The 16,166-nt window shown below is 37.3% G+C and overlaps 2 protein-coding genes across 5 annotated transcripts in view; one reads left to right on the plus strand and one right to left on the minus strand.

Moving 5' to 3' along the window:
• The window catches only part of AIMP1 (aminoacyl tRNA synthetase complex interacting multifunctional protein 1), a 42,771-nt gene extending 34,231 nt beyond the window's left edge, over positions 1-8,540 (plus strand). For all 4 annotated transcript variants that reach the window (XM_054203449.1, XM_054203452.1, XM_054203451.1 and 1 more), the window contains exons 6-7: positions 963-1,131; positions 8,286-8,540. In XM_054203449.1, the coding sequence (XP_054059424.1) occupies positions 963-1,131; positions 8,286-8,452 (336 nt within the window). In that variant the 3' untranslated portion in view covers positions 8,453-8,540. The remainder of the gene's footprint in view (positions 1-962; positions 1,132-8,285) is intronic.
• A 379-nt stretch (positions 8,541-8,919) lies between these two features.
• On the minus strand, positions 8,920-15,503 carry GIMD1 (GIMAP family P-loop NTPase domain containing 1). Its single transcript, XM_054203453.1, has 3 exons — positions 15,431-15,503; positions 13,457-13,878; positions 8,920-10,654 (listed from the first exon to the last, which is right to left on the minus strand). The coding sequence occupies exons 2-3, from the start codon at positions 13,847-13,849 to the stop codon at positions 10,382-10,384; spliced, it is 666 nt and encodes a 221-aa protein (XP_054059428.1). The 5' UTR covers positions 13,850-13,878; positions 15,431-15,503; the 3' UTR covers positions 8,920-10,381.
• Between the last annotated feature and the right edge of the window lie 663 nt (positions 15,504-16,166).

Raw genomic sequence — 16,166 nt, forward strand, 5'->3', positions numbered from 1 at the left:
TTTCATTATAAGTGCTTCATTTTGGAGATTTATATTTTTGTTTTTTAAAATGTTCTACTGGAAAACATGCAGTGTTCGGAATACTTGATCATAGGAGTTTTGTTAAGTATTAATCCTGCAGTTTTATTTAAAGTTTATATTGTAATGCACAAAGACTGAAAGCTAGAAATACATATATGTGTGTGTGCATTCAGAATATGGGAATTAAGGCTTCCTTTCTGTCAGTCTCTGAAGAATGTTCTGGGTGTAATTTTTGTTCAGTATGAAAGTGTGGTTTGTTTTCTAGGCTAAAGTGTGGCAGTTTCCCCTAACAAAGTGTGCTTTCTGTGGTTTACTATTACAAATTTTATTCAAATAAAAGAACAAAGGAAGAAATCTAGTTTTACAGTTTTGCTATGACAAATTGCGGTGCACAGTATATACAGCCATTTTCAATGGTTAAAAAAATTCAAAGCATTTGGGTTAAATAAGATAAATTTTAAGATTCAACTGGGCTAATTATGTACAACACCTGTATTCTTCCAGTACACAGTTTGAAATTTTTATCTATGAGCTAGCCTAATTTGTAGAGTGGTTTTATATTATTATTATTATTATTAAATGGAAATGGTTTGGTTAATAGTGCTATATTGAAAGTGGACTTAAGTGGTGATCTAGAATGAGTAAAGGTGGAATGTGGGTGAAATGAATCGCCTGGTTTTTGGATTTTTGTATTGCACGTTTGGTATTTCTGTGGTAAGTGTGTCACAATTCGGAATTTACTCTATTATTCACTGGCCAGCTCTTAACCGGTTTAGATGTTATTGTGTGCAGGCATTAAAATTGTGCATCTATTGCGGTATGGTTCTCTTGTCCATGTTAAGGTTTCTTCATTGTAATTCTTTTGTTATAATGAAATACCTTGAGTCCCCAAAAGCGTGTGGCACTTAAGTACTCACATCTTTCTGTTTTCCTCCCCCAAGATGCAGAATCGGATGGCAATACTACTCTGTAACTTGAAGCCTGCAAAGATGAGAGGGGTAGTATCGCAAGCAATGGTGATGTGTGCCAGTTCCCCAGAAAAAGTGGAAATTCTGGCTCCCCCGCCCGGTGCAGTACCTGGGGATAGAATCACTTTTGAAGGTTTTCCTGGTAAGTAGATATTTGGGAAATTGAAGGAAATAGGTATGCCAAAATGACCTCATTGTTGAAGCAGATAAAACAGTATTTTAAAGTTGGTTGCAATTTTTGTTGAAATTTTCTGAATTAGATATATTCAAACTTTTTTATTACTAGCGTGCTAAGATTTTGTAAATAAAGGATTGAAAATACTTAACCACCTGCCAAAAATTGGAAAATACAGGGAAATAACTGTAACTTGAAAAAGTTGTATAGTAGTTTAATATAAAATTACCCACTTTAAGTCTTGAGAAGTATTTCTGCTTTTGAAGTGTACAGACAAATGTGTTTGCACTTTGCAAGTTACAATAAGCAAATATAAAGCATCTTTCCCAGTGTCTCAGTGTAAGTGATGAAGTAATAAGTTCCTGATTCCGGCTCCTCCCCCTAATTAAAGTATCAGAACTTGAGGTAGGCTTTTTTTGTTGTTGTTGGAGGAGATGGAGGAGTTGGAAGTCTCCTATTTATGAGAGGAACCTATAATACTCAAAACACTAGGGTTTTTATACATTTGTCTGGAAGCAAATGACTCTTTGGGTCTCCAAAGACAGACGTTGGACTTCTTCCCACTTAATTAAATAAATAAATCCGTGTTTTTTCAGAATATAAATAAGAAAATAATCAAATTTAAACTTTCTCAAAAGATCATTTTCATTCATTTTTGTACTTCCTCCACCTCCTAGTCATCTACAAAATGATTAGTTTCTCACCCTGCATATTGTGAATTCAAATAACCATCACAGATGTAGCATGTTGATGAATGGTTCCCTTCTACCTAAATGCCAGTTCACTATTCTCACAAGCTGAAAGGGATACGGTCAGATTTATCTTCTCCCGTTGTTTTCTTTGTTAGCACTGTTATTTTGTTCTCTCTATCATGGTTTTAAGTGTTTTTCATCAGGAGGTGCCAGTCCATTATGATCCCACTAAGAAAGGCGCTCAGACTCCATAAAGTATAATTTAAAATGCTGTTTGTTTATTAGAGCTGACACTGAAAAGAGAGAGTAGTATAAATAATCTTACCTTGCACAGTTGATGGGAACCCCGAGTTGGTGCAGCATCAAATGGGCTTCTGATCCACCTGCAGCATGCTGTGCAGTCCCTGTCGATAGAAGAGATTCTCCTCTTTTGGTTGTTCGAGCTATTGTTGTCTTCTCTTAGTCATTTCAACTATCAAACAGAAAGGAAGTTCGAATGAGAACTTGATGCTACACTAGTCCATAAAGGTGAGGACATGCAGGTGGCTCAGTTGCTGGTAGCACGTGAGAGCTGCCTGCAGGCTCCTCTGTTACAATCAGCTGGCTACGTTTATCCTGTGCCCTAGGAATTTGTGCAGCACAGCAGAAGCCCGGACCTACTCTGGTCAACTGTTAATGTGGATCATTGAGTTCTTGATAAACAGTGGTATTCTGGTCAGGATCACTGCATTGCTTTATGTTAAGAAAAAGTGGTCTAACTCCCAGTATTCCCTGTATTGGGTGGAGTTGTCTGTGTGCATTTACCAACAAAATATTCACCTTCAGGATGAATTTGTTGCTCAAAAGTTGGCTTTCACGTGTGAGAAAATGGGGTAGCTTTCTGTTTTCTACATAGACATATATTAACCTTTTTAAGCTATCGTACCTCTGATAATTTCTAGCTGTACAGCAGTGGTTTTATTTAGAATCATAGAATCATAGAATTGCTGAGGTTGGAAGGGACCTTTAAGATCATCGAGTCCAACCTTTAACCTACCCTGACAAAAGCCACTTCTAAACCATGTCCCTAAGTGCCCCATCTACCCTTTTTTTAAACACCTCCAGGGATGGTGAATCCACCACCTCCCTGGGCAGCCTGTTCCAATGTTTAATAACCCTTTCAGTGAAAAAATATTTCCTAATATCCAATCTAAACCTCCCCTGACATAACTTGAACCCGTTTCCTCTTGTCCTATCACTTGTCACCAGGGAGAAGAGGTCAGCCCCCATCTCTTACAACCTCCTTTCAGGTAGTTGTAGAGGGTGATAAGGTCTCCTCTCAGCCTCCTCTTCTCCAAGCTAAACAACCCCAGCTCCCTCAGTCGTTCTTCATAAGGTTTGTCCTCCAGACCCATCACCAGCCTTGTAGCCCTTCTCTGGACACGCTCCAACACCTCAATGTCCCTCTTGTAGCGAGGGGCCCAAAACTGAATGCAGTACTCGAGGTGGGGCCTCACCAGTGCCGAGTACAGGGGGATGATCACTTCCCTCGTCCGGCTCACCACACTATTCCTGATACAGGCTAGGATGCTGTTGGCCTTCTTGGCCACCTGGGCACACTGCTGGCTCATATTCAGCTGGCTGTCCACCAACACCCCCAGGTCCTTTTCTGCCAGGCTGCTTTCGAGCCACTTTGCCCCAGTCCTGTAGCACTGCATGGGGTTGTTGTGACCCAAGTGCAGGACCCGGCACTTGGCCTTGTTGAACCTCATACCATTGGTCTCAGCCCATCGATCCAGCCTGTCCAGATCCCTCTGCAGAGCCAACCTACCCTCAAGCAGATCAACACGCCCGCCCAGCTTAGTGTCATCTGCGAACTTACTGAGGGTGCATTCGATCCCTTCATCCAGATCATTGATAAAGATATTAAAGAGAACCAGCCCCAGCACCGAGCCCTGGGGGACACCACTTGTGACCGGACACCAACTGGATTTAACTCCATTTACCACCACTCTCTGGGCACGGCCATCCAGCCAGTTTTTTACCCAGCGAAGAGTACACCTGTCCAGGCCATGAGCAGCCAGTTTCTCCAGGAGAATGCTGTGGGAAACGGTGTCAAAAGCTTTGCAAAAATCCAAGTAGATAACATCCACAGCTTTTCCCTCATCCACTAAGTGGGTCACCTTATCATAGAAGGATATTAGGTTTGATAGGCATGACCTGCCCTTCACAAACCCATGCTGACTGGGCCTGATCACCCTGTTCTCCTGCATGTGCCGTGTAATGGTACTGAGGAGGATCTGTTCCATGACCTTCCCAGGCACCGAGGTCAGACTCATTTATGAACCTCTTGGCAAGCTCTACGCTTGGATGTATCTGCATGAAATACCTTTCATAAATGTATATAGATATTTTTATACCTCTCATGATTTGAGAGTGATGGCCTAAAAAAATAGGTATTTTGGTTGGTGTATGATAAAGGAAGTAATGGTCTATCTAGGTGTTTTAGAAACAGGAGGAAAGCTCAGCTTGCTGTGATTTAATGCTCTGATTGAAAAAGTTTTAAAATAATACTGTGTTTAAGAAGGAAATCAGTCTTGCAGCATTCTTTTAATGTTTAGATTTCTGTTTTAAAAATATACCAAGCTTGATAGTTGAGATGCAGAACTGGTAAGCTGTACTGAAATCTGAAAGGCCTCAGCAATTCCATTGCCTAAATCGTAGGAATATTAACTCGTAACTTCCAGTGGTTGCCACATATCCATGAGTAAAGATAGATTAAATGTTGGATGTTTGCCCTCTGTTACATGCAACGATACACTCATGTTGCTTTCTGTTGCTCTGGATGTGCATCAAGCTGTAGAGCAAACCCTTCTCGTGCATAAGCCCTGCAAAATGGCGTACAAATCAACCTGGGCATGTGGCTTTTTAGAGGGGTGGAGGGTCTTTTTGCTCTGTTTTTGTCTAAGAGAGAACCTCACTCCAAACTTACATCTCTAGTAACTTCATGTACCTGGCATTAGAAAATAACGTGAGAGCTGGTAGTAGTTCTGTTCTCTGTTAACCAGCATGTCTTTTCTTGCATGTGACTATTGAGGTCAGCTTTCTCAAAATAATTAAACTGTTTGACTCCATACAGTTGCAAAAAGCTTTTCCTAGAGCAAATCAGTTTTAGAAAGAAACATTTGTTTTAAAATTATTCCCAGGTGTTAAGGCATACAGATAATCTGTTGACGTCTTGATTGTTAAAAGACATAGAATAAACTAAAGGTGGTGTAAAAGTTGTACTAGTTCTAAAGTTATGATCTGCAGCCTGGGATACAAGGCTTTCTGTGCTTTATATCAGTTTCCTTCTGACAGGGAGCCAAAGACATGGAGCTGTGATAAGTGCCAAATTAAGGCTTTTACAACCTATATGAACAGTGTATACGTCCAGGGCTAAAGATTGTAGTCTGAAATATGTCAGCTGTTTCCTAATGTTTCATATATAGTTTCTCAGGAAAATTCTTAGGTATGAGATTAAGGCTAGCTAATCATTGACTTTGAAAATATACCTAATGCTTAGTAGTTCAAAGTAGAGTGATGCATCTCTGATTTACATAAAACTTATTTTAAAGACTTTTAAGACTTGTCATTTGATTATCTTGAAGTGAGTAGGAAAAAGCAAGAAAAATAGCATTGGTGGATGGAGACTTACAAAATCATTCTGACATCTGCTTCTGTAACTTCATTTGTTGCATATTTGTCTTTTGCATGTTGCCTTTGTAAACTAAGGTATTAATACTCTTCGTTGGTTTTGGTTTGCTTTAGGGTTTTTCTTAAATTTCTTTTAGCTAGAGACTAAGATTGTTGTCACTTACCTTCTTATCCAAGTGATTAACAACTTCTGGTGGGTTTGGTGTGTTCTGTCACTGTCCACCCCACCTCCCCCCAGAAAACTGCTACACGTGGATGATATGCTTAAGAAAATTTGGGACCTCTTATTTGGCTCTTTTATGTAAATAGAGTGAGAAGCTCATTAAACCATTACAAGTTTAAATTTATTTATTTATAGAAATCCTTCTAAAGAATATTTTCTGGGAAGAAGGAATGCAATGAGGAGAAGTCACAGGAAAATGCACAGCCTGAAGCTCTGGTAGTATTTAAAATCGGTGCCTATACGAATCTAATATGAGCTCGCCACAGATCCCAAGGGAGCTTGATGCAGGATTCCAAAGAAACTTATTAACATCCAAAGCGTGTTTTTTATAATAAAAGTCAGGTTTTTTTCTTACTGAAAAAATTCACTAGCTTTTTATATTTGAGGAGGGGTAAGGAAATGCGCAATGGATCATTTAACATTCTGTTTAATGGTTTTAATAGTTCGTGTACATTCACTTTGGTCTAAATCCAAGTCTGGTTTTGTTCATGAACTTAAGCATTGAGCAGGATTTTATTTTTGTGAAAATGCACAATTAGGTCTAAATGTTTAATTTATTAATGGTATTACTGATTTTTCTTTTAAATATTAAGTGCACTGTTGTAAAATGACTGCATTATTGAATCTTGCTCTGGTAAGGCTAGACTACTTAAGCAGATCAGGACAGATTTCTCTGTTCTCTTACACAGTCACAGATATCAAAGCTACAGAAGTTAGACTTGTCTACAGGCGGAAGTAACTTACTTTTGCAAGCATTGAAAATGTGAGTAGATTGAATCGTTGAAAACATTTAAAGGAGAAAAACAATAAGGCAGGCTGGAATGACAGTAGTTCATTTAACTGCTTGTTGGTCAGCTACTCAGGAATACACCAAGCAGAAATTAATTTCAACCAGCTACTAGAAATCTGTATATTAAAATCCCTGTAGCCTTAACAGTTTTTCTTCTTGAACCTTTGTGGACACTGAGTAGTGGAAGATGAGAGTACTTGACATTCTGCTCACCTGGAGAGCTCCTCATATTCCTTTAGGAACTCCTGGCTCTTCTGAGAGGATATCAGGGAGGATCTATTTACTAGGATTTGTTTTTTGATTCTTGCCTCTTCTGGAACTTAAGATTTTAATAGTTTTGGCAAAATGGTGCCCATATGGCACTCCAAGCAAGTAAAAACAGACACACACACAGACACATATATATATATATGTGTATATAAGTATGTATATATATGCATACACATATGTATATGTGTGTATATACATATATGTGTATATATACACACGTACATACACATAATGTCTGTGTATATATACACACACATATATATACACACACATACACATATATATGTGTGTGTATATACACATAAGTATATACACATATATATAGTGTATCAATGATGAAATGGCATGGGATCTCTTTCAGCATTTAAATGTGCTCTAATTATATTTAAAACAAGTCTTGTGTGGTTTTTTTTTTAATTTGTCCTGCCTGTGTTACACACAAGAGGTCACGAGCACCCAACAGCGTTACGTTTAAATAACTTGTTTTAATGAAATCTCCTTTTTCTTTAAGAGAATCTGCATTTTCTTAGAATTTACAAGGTTAAATTTACTTGACCTTTGAACAGAAAATAATTGTACAGTGAATTTGTTGTCTTGCTTTATCTAGATTATGTCAGCAGGAAGCAGTTTATTGAGTATAAATCTTTACAGCAAGAGAGTTTATTTAGCTTAGTTGTTTTGTTCCTATACTTTGTATTTTTTGCCTACTTAAAAATAGCAAAAATATGACTCTGGAATACTTCACTTATTCTATGTCATTTGTTAACAGCATTTCAAAACGTTAGTAGGAGAAAACTGTATTTTGTGGTCATTAGAGATCCTTAAATAGTCAGATTTGTTAATGTAGTTAGACTGTCAATACCTCTAGGGCATAGGTAGCTTATCATGGGGTACACACAGAAACAGGGGACTGAGGCCATCATTGTTGAAATACAAGCTGACCTCTAATGCTTATGTTGTTTTAGGCACTAGAGCTTGTTGTCAAATAGTACAAAAGGTAGCAGAACAGTGTTGAAACTTGGAACTAAAATTATATGTCAGTATCCTAATTTTGGACTATTCTTGTCTAAGTTCAATGTTTCTCAATTGCAAGGGCACTTGCTAAATTCACTTAATATTAATGGCTTATAAAAATTCAGTAGTTCCTAAACTTAAGATGCCAACAAATCTGTGCATTGGTGAGTACTATATTTCTGTGGTCCACACCTACTTACTTCTTCAGAATCATTTTGGTCTCTAGTAAATTCTGTAAACCAACAACTAGCAATGGTTTGAGAGAGGCTCTGGAGACATTTCCTAGACAGTCCTTAACTCCTATTAAAGTTTTTGTTTTGAAGATTGCAGGTAATGTGGTTTTTTCCCTTAAAAGTGTGTGCAGTGATGCTATCTGGGCTGTCACAGATGTGTACATAGAGCTCTTGCTCTGCTTTCTGTGCTGTGTGCTATTAGGTTATTCTTTGTTTTGAAACAGGAGATCCTGAGAAGGAACTTAATCCCAAGAAGAAGATTTGGGAGCAAATCCAACCTGATCTTCATACCAATGACCAGTGTGTTGCTACGTACAAAGGAGTTCCATTTGAAGTGAAAGGGAAAGGAGTCTGCAGGGCAGAGACCATGGCAAACAGCGGAATTAAATAAATAAATGGTTATTAGAAGCTTTTTCAGATGTTGAAATGGAAAGTAATGCAAGCACAATAAAACCCATGAGTATATTACTCCTCTGAAATGCATGGTTAATACCTTTTTTGTTTGAGTCCTCTTCCAGAGGTACAGAATGTGTTATGTCTCCAACATTTTCACCATTCACTCATTCACCATGCTTACTGTCTTTGAGGTTAAGTGTTGTCAACAGTCATTAACCATTCAATGCTCAAGGCTTAATTGCCAAGGCTTGTTCATGATAGAACTACAGGCAGGCACGCATATTTTCTGGACAGCTAAAAGGTTTAGAGGATCTGTGGAGCAAGAGCATCTCAAAAAGGAAAAATTTCTGCGATGTTTCTTGTGTGCTAACTGCTGTTCAAGAGGTGCAGAACGAGCAGTTGGTTGGTGACAACTACAATCATCTGCATTCTTCTAGTCACCTTTTAATAGTTTTTCTCCTCTTCTTCCAGTCGGTTTGCAGGTATATTATAAGCCTGTGCAACTTTGTTCTTGGCTATGTTGTCTCAGAAGTCTGCAGACAGTTGTAATGGGAAGATTAAACTATGGCCATTTATGCCCGAAGATGCATAAATAGACATACTGTTTTAATGTCAATAAGATCAAAACTGTCATTTTGCTAAAATAGTTCTTCATCTAGTCCACCTAGATATTTCCTTCCAAATGATAGATAGTACAAAGAAAGAATGAATAGCAAATAGATTGCCAGAGCTAGTCAAATACTACCAAAAAAAAAAATCCGATTCCAATGCCCAAACAAGTATAAAGTCAATTCATTTTTTGTTTTAATGTATTTTTATGCAATGATATTTTATACAAAAGATGCTTTGGTTATAACAGAAATAGCTTTTTCAGTTTCTACAATTAGAGTTATTCCATAATAATGTAGTACAAGTAGTCATGGTTGCTATGGTAATAGCCTCAAATTACTTCTTTTAATTCCTGCCTTTTAATAATCTGAAAATAACTATTTCAGATCAATAAACCTTTTAAGTAACTATTTAGAGATACTTCAGATATTTTGGTATATAATATTTAAGTGGTTGCTGTCTAACCACTGAAACAGTAAGTGCTTTTTTAACCACTGAAATAAAAAAACTTAGCCACTTTGAATTTTGTAGGCTTTGAACTTCATCCAGTAAGCTGAGAGAGAAAACAAAATGACAACGATATAAAATTAAAAGGAACAGGCATAAAAGAGGAGATGAACAGATTTCTTTTTTGAATTAGTTTTGTATGTGCCTATAAACTGCGTTAATTTTTCATGCATCTGGGAATAAGCAATAGTAATTAGTACTTTTAAATGTGCTGAATAGCTTTAAGCACATGGGAGCTTTTTTATCTGCCTTGTAAACTACATATCCAATAATTTCTTATTAAACAAAATTCTTAAAGTTCAAAATCTCAATTCTAATTAATCCTGAATCAAGGTAAGGAAATACTTTTACAGCGGATAAATCTTAGCTTTTAATACTGGAAAGCTCTTTACAAACTTTGGAATTCAGAGGAACTTCTGAAAGCTTGAAGAATTGAGCAAAGAGACTCCCTTACAGTCTGAGCTCATGCACGTTTGTTTTTTTTTTTTTCTTCCAGATCTGTGTTCTGTATGAATTGCAATATACAATCTGCTGTAGCATAAAAACTCATTTGTGACTACATACGTATTAGGAGCGTGATATAGAGCACTAGCTTGTTCTGATTTTGTGCTTGAAGCTAGAATTCTGGATGCAGTAGTGTGAGCTACTGTATGAAAGGCAAGTAATCTAAAGAGATATTTCCAAGTGTGTGTTCAAAGGTATTTGGTATGGATGTGCAATTTTCCAGCTGATGGTTTCATTCTTTTATTTCTTTTATTAAATGTTACCTACCATAGAAAATAGACAAATGAATACCTGAAAGCTAATTTTATTCCTTGCTGTGTTTAGGTAGAAGCACTTGATAATTATTTTTTCTTATAAAATTCAAGAGCTTTCTTAAGACAATAGCTCTTTCCTCTTTAATTATGGTCTTCTGGTTGTCTAGGAAAATGTATTTGTGCTGTACTGAGCTCAAAAGTGACAACAGGGTACTTGAGGCACTGTGCAAATATGCTTCCTCACTGAATCCAGCCTCTTCTGCCTTGTCAGCATGAGTAAGTAGAACTGCAGTGAAATCCTTCCATGTGGGACCCAGAAGTTCCTGTAATGAAAAACAAATTTCAAATAGTTATCTCTTCTTGTTCCTTTTCCCCACTCCCACTTCATATACTTATGCATTAACAGACCAGTTATATGTTCTTTGCCTGGCAGTAATCCAGTTCATGCTATCCGAGTTGCTGAAATTTCTGGGGTTTTTCACCTTCCCAAGACATTGACATCCACTTTCAGTGGAAATATGTGGTTGTGCAGTACTAGCAGTTCTCGGTTCTCTTACTACAGATGTTAATAGAATTTCTCCAGTTAAAAAATATCTGTATAAATAAGGAAAAATGATTGTTTAGCTATGTCACACATTAGTTTACATCAGTAGTTTCCACAGGCCCATATTTCTACGCTTTTTACAGCTCTTTGATTTTTTTTTTTTTTTAAAAATCACCAAATCACCTTGTGTTGAAAAACGTAAATGATGAATTTCTATGTAACACCAACTGCAATTCCAGCTGTATTCCATAAAACTGAACTATTTTCAGCAATTCAGGAAGAACACAAATCAAATGCTCACCGAAGTGATGGGCCAGAGAGTTTGTCTTTAAGTGCTGTAGTTCATCTGATGGAGAGGAATGGAGAAAACAAGCTGCTTTTTTGTCAGTAAGTACAGAAAATTTTAATGCAAGTAAGAGATTGGGCTTTCATTTACAGATGTAAATGAAATTACAACTTCGGGGCAATCATGCTAACTCCTGTGTGTGACAAGAAGCCTGCTTTGGTAATAAAGTCTGCTTTGCAATGATCTTAACTATGTAACCTAAATACCAAGGTGTACAAAACTGCTTTAAAGGCTGTCTTTCTACTTCCAAGATAAGCAGGGAGTTAGAAAAACCTGGTGTATTGATAGTCGTTAATCTGTTTTAGATAGTAGGGATGAATCATAGAATCATGAATCATTTAGACGGTAGGGATGAAAAAAATTTTAAAAATTAAAAATTTTGGCATAAGCTGTCTAAGAAAGTGTTGGGTTATCAGTTTTGGAGAAAGAGGATACTGTATTGGTTTGCTGAGGACTCAAGGTCAATGCTAATTTTAGTTCTGAAATGTATATCTGCCACTCTCTCAATTTCTTAGGCTGTGTTATTAAATTTTAAAAAATGCAGAGATTTAAATGCCAGTAGTCTTCTGCTGATATGCCATCTTTAGTGATATGCCATCCCTGATTTGCAGAGGATCATTGTGAAAACTCCTGATTGCTAAAGGTAGTCTTCGTGCTGATGTCTTCTTGGAATGACATACTGAAATGTAGCTGTTACTGTTCATATTCCCAGCACCCAAGCAGCTGTCTTGCCCTATTTGTGTTTAGCTGATGGAATCACAGCATCTAATCTTTTAAGGGAAAAATAAATAAAAAGCCAACTATTAGCTAAGCTGAGAGCCTGTTGTAATCATGAAGCAGAAGGAAGTGGTATTATTATCTTTAAACATGTTTTATTTCATTTCTAGTAGGGGTTTTAAAGCTCCCTTTAAAGACAAAAGGCATGGTGGCTTCTCTTATGCTTTTAATGCCCATATGGACTTGATCCAAAACAGTCTCAAACTAGAAGCATGATGATTTTTCATTGGCTTAGACTAAAGATATTTTAAGTAAATACTGCTTTCTGTTAAATACCATGAACTATAGAGAGAGAGAGAACTGTATAAGGAAAAAGGGTAGCATTGAAAACAAATACATGTAAACTGACAATGAGTAAGAATGTGTTGAAATTAGAACCAACTTTCAAACTACCAGAAAAGTGTGGAGCAGCCCACCCATAGAGAGTAATCAGGAAGAACAGGAAAGCAAATCAGACATTTTGAAAGCTGTTTTTCTATCAATATTTTTATATATTGGTATATTTTTCTCTACATATGTATTATATATTTAGATAATATCAGTTACAGCAGGTTTTAAGACTTGATGGACCAGGAAGAACCTTCCAGCCCTAAAGATTTTTAGAAAGTTCATTAGTGTAACAGCTGCAAAGTGTCATGTGCAGACTTTGGCAATAACTGAAACCCTTTGTTCATAAATCATACAAACCTGGTTCATCTGATCAGGTAGATAAACTGAGCAATATCTGTTGGTTTGTTGTTTGGTTTTTTTTTCATTCTCCAAAGATATGTATGCACAGTAATGCGAAATCTCCAACTGAAAAGAAAGCCATTCCTTTTCAATGTCTTTTCCCACATATCTTACCTACTTGCAAAAAAAAAATTTCCCCCAGGAGCTGCAAAATGTTTGCTTCAAGGCAGTTATGCTGGAAATTTTCCTCAGCCAGAGTAAATTTTATGGTAACTTTCTAAGTTATTTTCTCTTGAACAGATAGAGCAGTAGTGACAATGCAGGACAGAGCTAAACGTTCTTGTCCCAGGTCAGTCAGATTTTCTGCGTGACTTTGGACCTGTCGCTCTCTGCCTTGGTCCTATACAGACCGCAGGAGAGGGAGGTAACCTGACTTTTGCTTTAAATAGAATTTCTCTTCAACAAGCTAGATCTGTCATGATAAAGCATTAAGTATAATTTCTGAGAGAAGAGCTTACTTTGATGGCTAAATTTGGTTCCTACATTCATTTATGCTGAGCCCACATACAAAAGAGAGCAGTTCTTGCTTCTTCTCATGTTTAGTAGCTATGGTGCATGGTGTTGGAGTTGTGAATGGTGTGTTTCAACTGCTGGACTGGAAAGTATTCCCGTTTTCAGCTGCACTTCTCTATTTCAATTTTGCAATCAACTCTTCCATAGCTATTGTCACCTGAACACAAAAGAGTTGCTGTTAAGGCAGAGACTTCTATTTATTTATTTATTTGTTACCTGGATGAACTGAATTGTGTGATCGCTTTCATCTGGGCACAGAGGCAAGTCAGCTCTGAGGACCAAGAGAGCTAGATGCAGGCCTTCCTCCCCGAAGTGGTGAGCCAGGGCTGATCTCACTGTGTCTGTCACCTGCTCTTTGCTCAGACTGCTGTGGGGGTAGCTTGGAGTGTCAAGTACTTGAACGCGGAGTGCTAGCTCACAGCCACTTCTTCGTATAATCCCTGAAATTCGGCAGCTGCGTCCAAGGCTGCAGCAGGTAGTCACAGAGCTTGGGGAGCGATGAGTCTCAAAGTCTGAGCTGCCCAGCAGGCTGTTCCCAGCAGCACTTTTACCAGTCTGAGTTCTTCCAAGGACAACAAGGTTGATGGTCATCTCATTGCTCTCCACCATTGTCTATGCTTTTATCCACAAACCTGTCACTAAGTGAAGGAACAAATAACACGAGCCATTTCAGATAACTTAAAAAAACCCCATATATCAGCAAAAATTAGAAAATTGAATGTCTTTTGAGCGTCCTTCCCTGCCTGAAATGTTTTGAGGAGTGTGTGGTGTAGATAGACATTCACTACAGCACATATACCTCTCTGATGCAAAGATGGATATTTGCTCTCCTTCCCAGTCAGTTGCTTAGAAATAACAAGACCTCATGGAAGGTGTCACAGGTATGAGAGCAACCTAACAGGCTGCACTCCGACACTGGCAGAAACTGAAGAGCTGGGAAAGAATCCAATGTGAGAAGAGTTTTAGGAACAAGTAAAGCAGGTAAAGCTAAGGAGAGACAACAGGCAAGGGCGGAGTTGGGAAACAACCATGAAAAACAGCACTGGCATGCAGGGAGAGTAGGTTATGAGAAGGAGGAAGAACTAGGGGTGGAAGAGAATGGTGACAAATACATGCTGCTATTATTGAGTGACTGTGTTTCAGGAAGTAAATCTTGTTTTAGGGAGAAGTAGCTTTTAAAGGAGCACTTTTTCACAGCAGAAAACAGCTTAGAATATGTCTTTCATCAGCTACCACTGAAGTTTAAATAGACTAATCCAAAAGGGCTTTCTGATACAGATAAATATAAGTGTGTCTTAATGAAAAAAAGAAGAGCTGAAATTGCCAATGCTGCAGGTTCTAACCCCACGTGAAATCGAGACTTTGGAAATGTATACTGTACAACCTTTTAGACTTATGGCATAGTTAGTGGAAAAGAAAAGCATAGACTGGTGGATGGAGAGGGGAGAGATACCTAAGTATCACTTACAGTTACTATAATTGTTCATAAATAAGCCTTCTCATTCTCTTTGTACTTTTGTGTAATCCAGTATCTGCAGGGGTCTTGGTGCACATTAATTGTCTAACAGGAATACTGGATGATTAAAATCAGAGGTTTTTCAAATGGAAAACTATATTGGCAAATAAGTAGTTGATTTTAAGTTATCAGTGACACCTGAACTTCAGGAAGTTTTTGGGTTTTTTTTAAGGTACTCAGAGAGAGATCGTGGGTAATTTTGGAATGAGATTTCCTGTGATTAATTTATTTACGTTCTTGCATGTGCAGTTCAAGCTTTCTCCCTCATATTCAACCCGTGCCCAAATCAATTTTTTTAAATAATTTCAGTACGAAGCCAGACATGCGAGAGCTGTTAACATACCAATTTAGTTACAGGCAACATTGAATACCGTACATGCTGATATTCCTTATTGAATTTGCAATGGGTTTTTTGATGACCAATTTTCTCTTTTTTATTTTTTTTTAGTTTTTTTAAGAATACCTTTTATAAAGGACACATTATGAAATGGTTGTTGTCAGTTATCCATCAGTCTAGATGTGCATTGTATTCTTTTTCTGTAGCATAATAATATGATATGGTGGTCATGCATTTGTGCATTCCTTTTTAAATCATGATGAAGGATTTGTTCTTTTTATTCCTGTAAGCAGTCTACGCTTAAATAATTAGATTGATTTCATTTTATGTCACTTACCTTATTTTCCCTTAAAATCCTCTTTCATTCAGACTTCATTCATAAACCATGTGTGCAGTATAAAGAGACGTTCATATTATGTGGACTTTGAAACTAACAGTGGCAATGTACCTTGCTTTGACTGTTACGTACACATTAATCTGGTTAATCTATTACTGATAGATCCTTGTTCAATTGGATACATTTGGCCATTAATTGGCACTGTTGAATTTTTTCAACTTAACTGTAGATACAGTTTTTGCAATCACTTTAGTGTTTGTTTGAAGTTGATATTTTTCAAAGTTACTTGAGTTCTACCAGCAGTTAAATGTGACAGTGATAATGGAGGTACTGAGATGACTTTGTATTGCATGTTCTTGAATGTGTGTTTATATATATGCATGTGAAGAGCGTATGCGCTTTCTTTTATTATTGCGATGAATTAGTAATTGCAATATTTTCAAAGCAAAATGTAAACCATATGCAGATGTAAAGCTGTTTGCCTAAGAAAAATGGATTAAAATAATCAAAAAATGGATTAAAATACAGAAATTATTTACAAATCATGAAGGAAACTGAAGGCTTGCCTAACTGCCAGTCATGTGCCTTAGCTGTTGGCTTGATAACTTGATACATTTCTCTTGCGAACATCATTCATTGCCATGCTATAGTAGCATTAAAATTAGAGATAAAAAGATTGTCCAGAAAGGACCTATCTCTTGCTTTTTAGACAATTTCCCACAAGTGGGAAAGTAAC

The sequence above is a fragment of the Rissa tridactyla genome, chromosome 5 (assembly GCF_028500815.1).
Source record: "Rissa tridactyla isolate bRisTri1 chromosome 5, bRisTri1.patW.cur.20221130, whole genome shotgun sequence".
Classification (NCBI taxonomy): domain Eukaryota; kingdom Metazoa; phylum Chordata; class Aves; order Charadriiformes; family Laridae; genus Rissa; species Rissa tridactyla.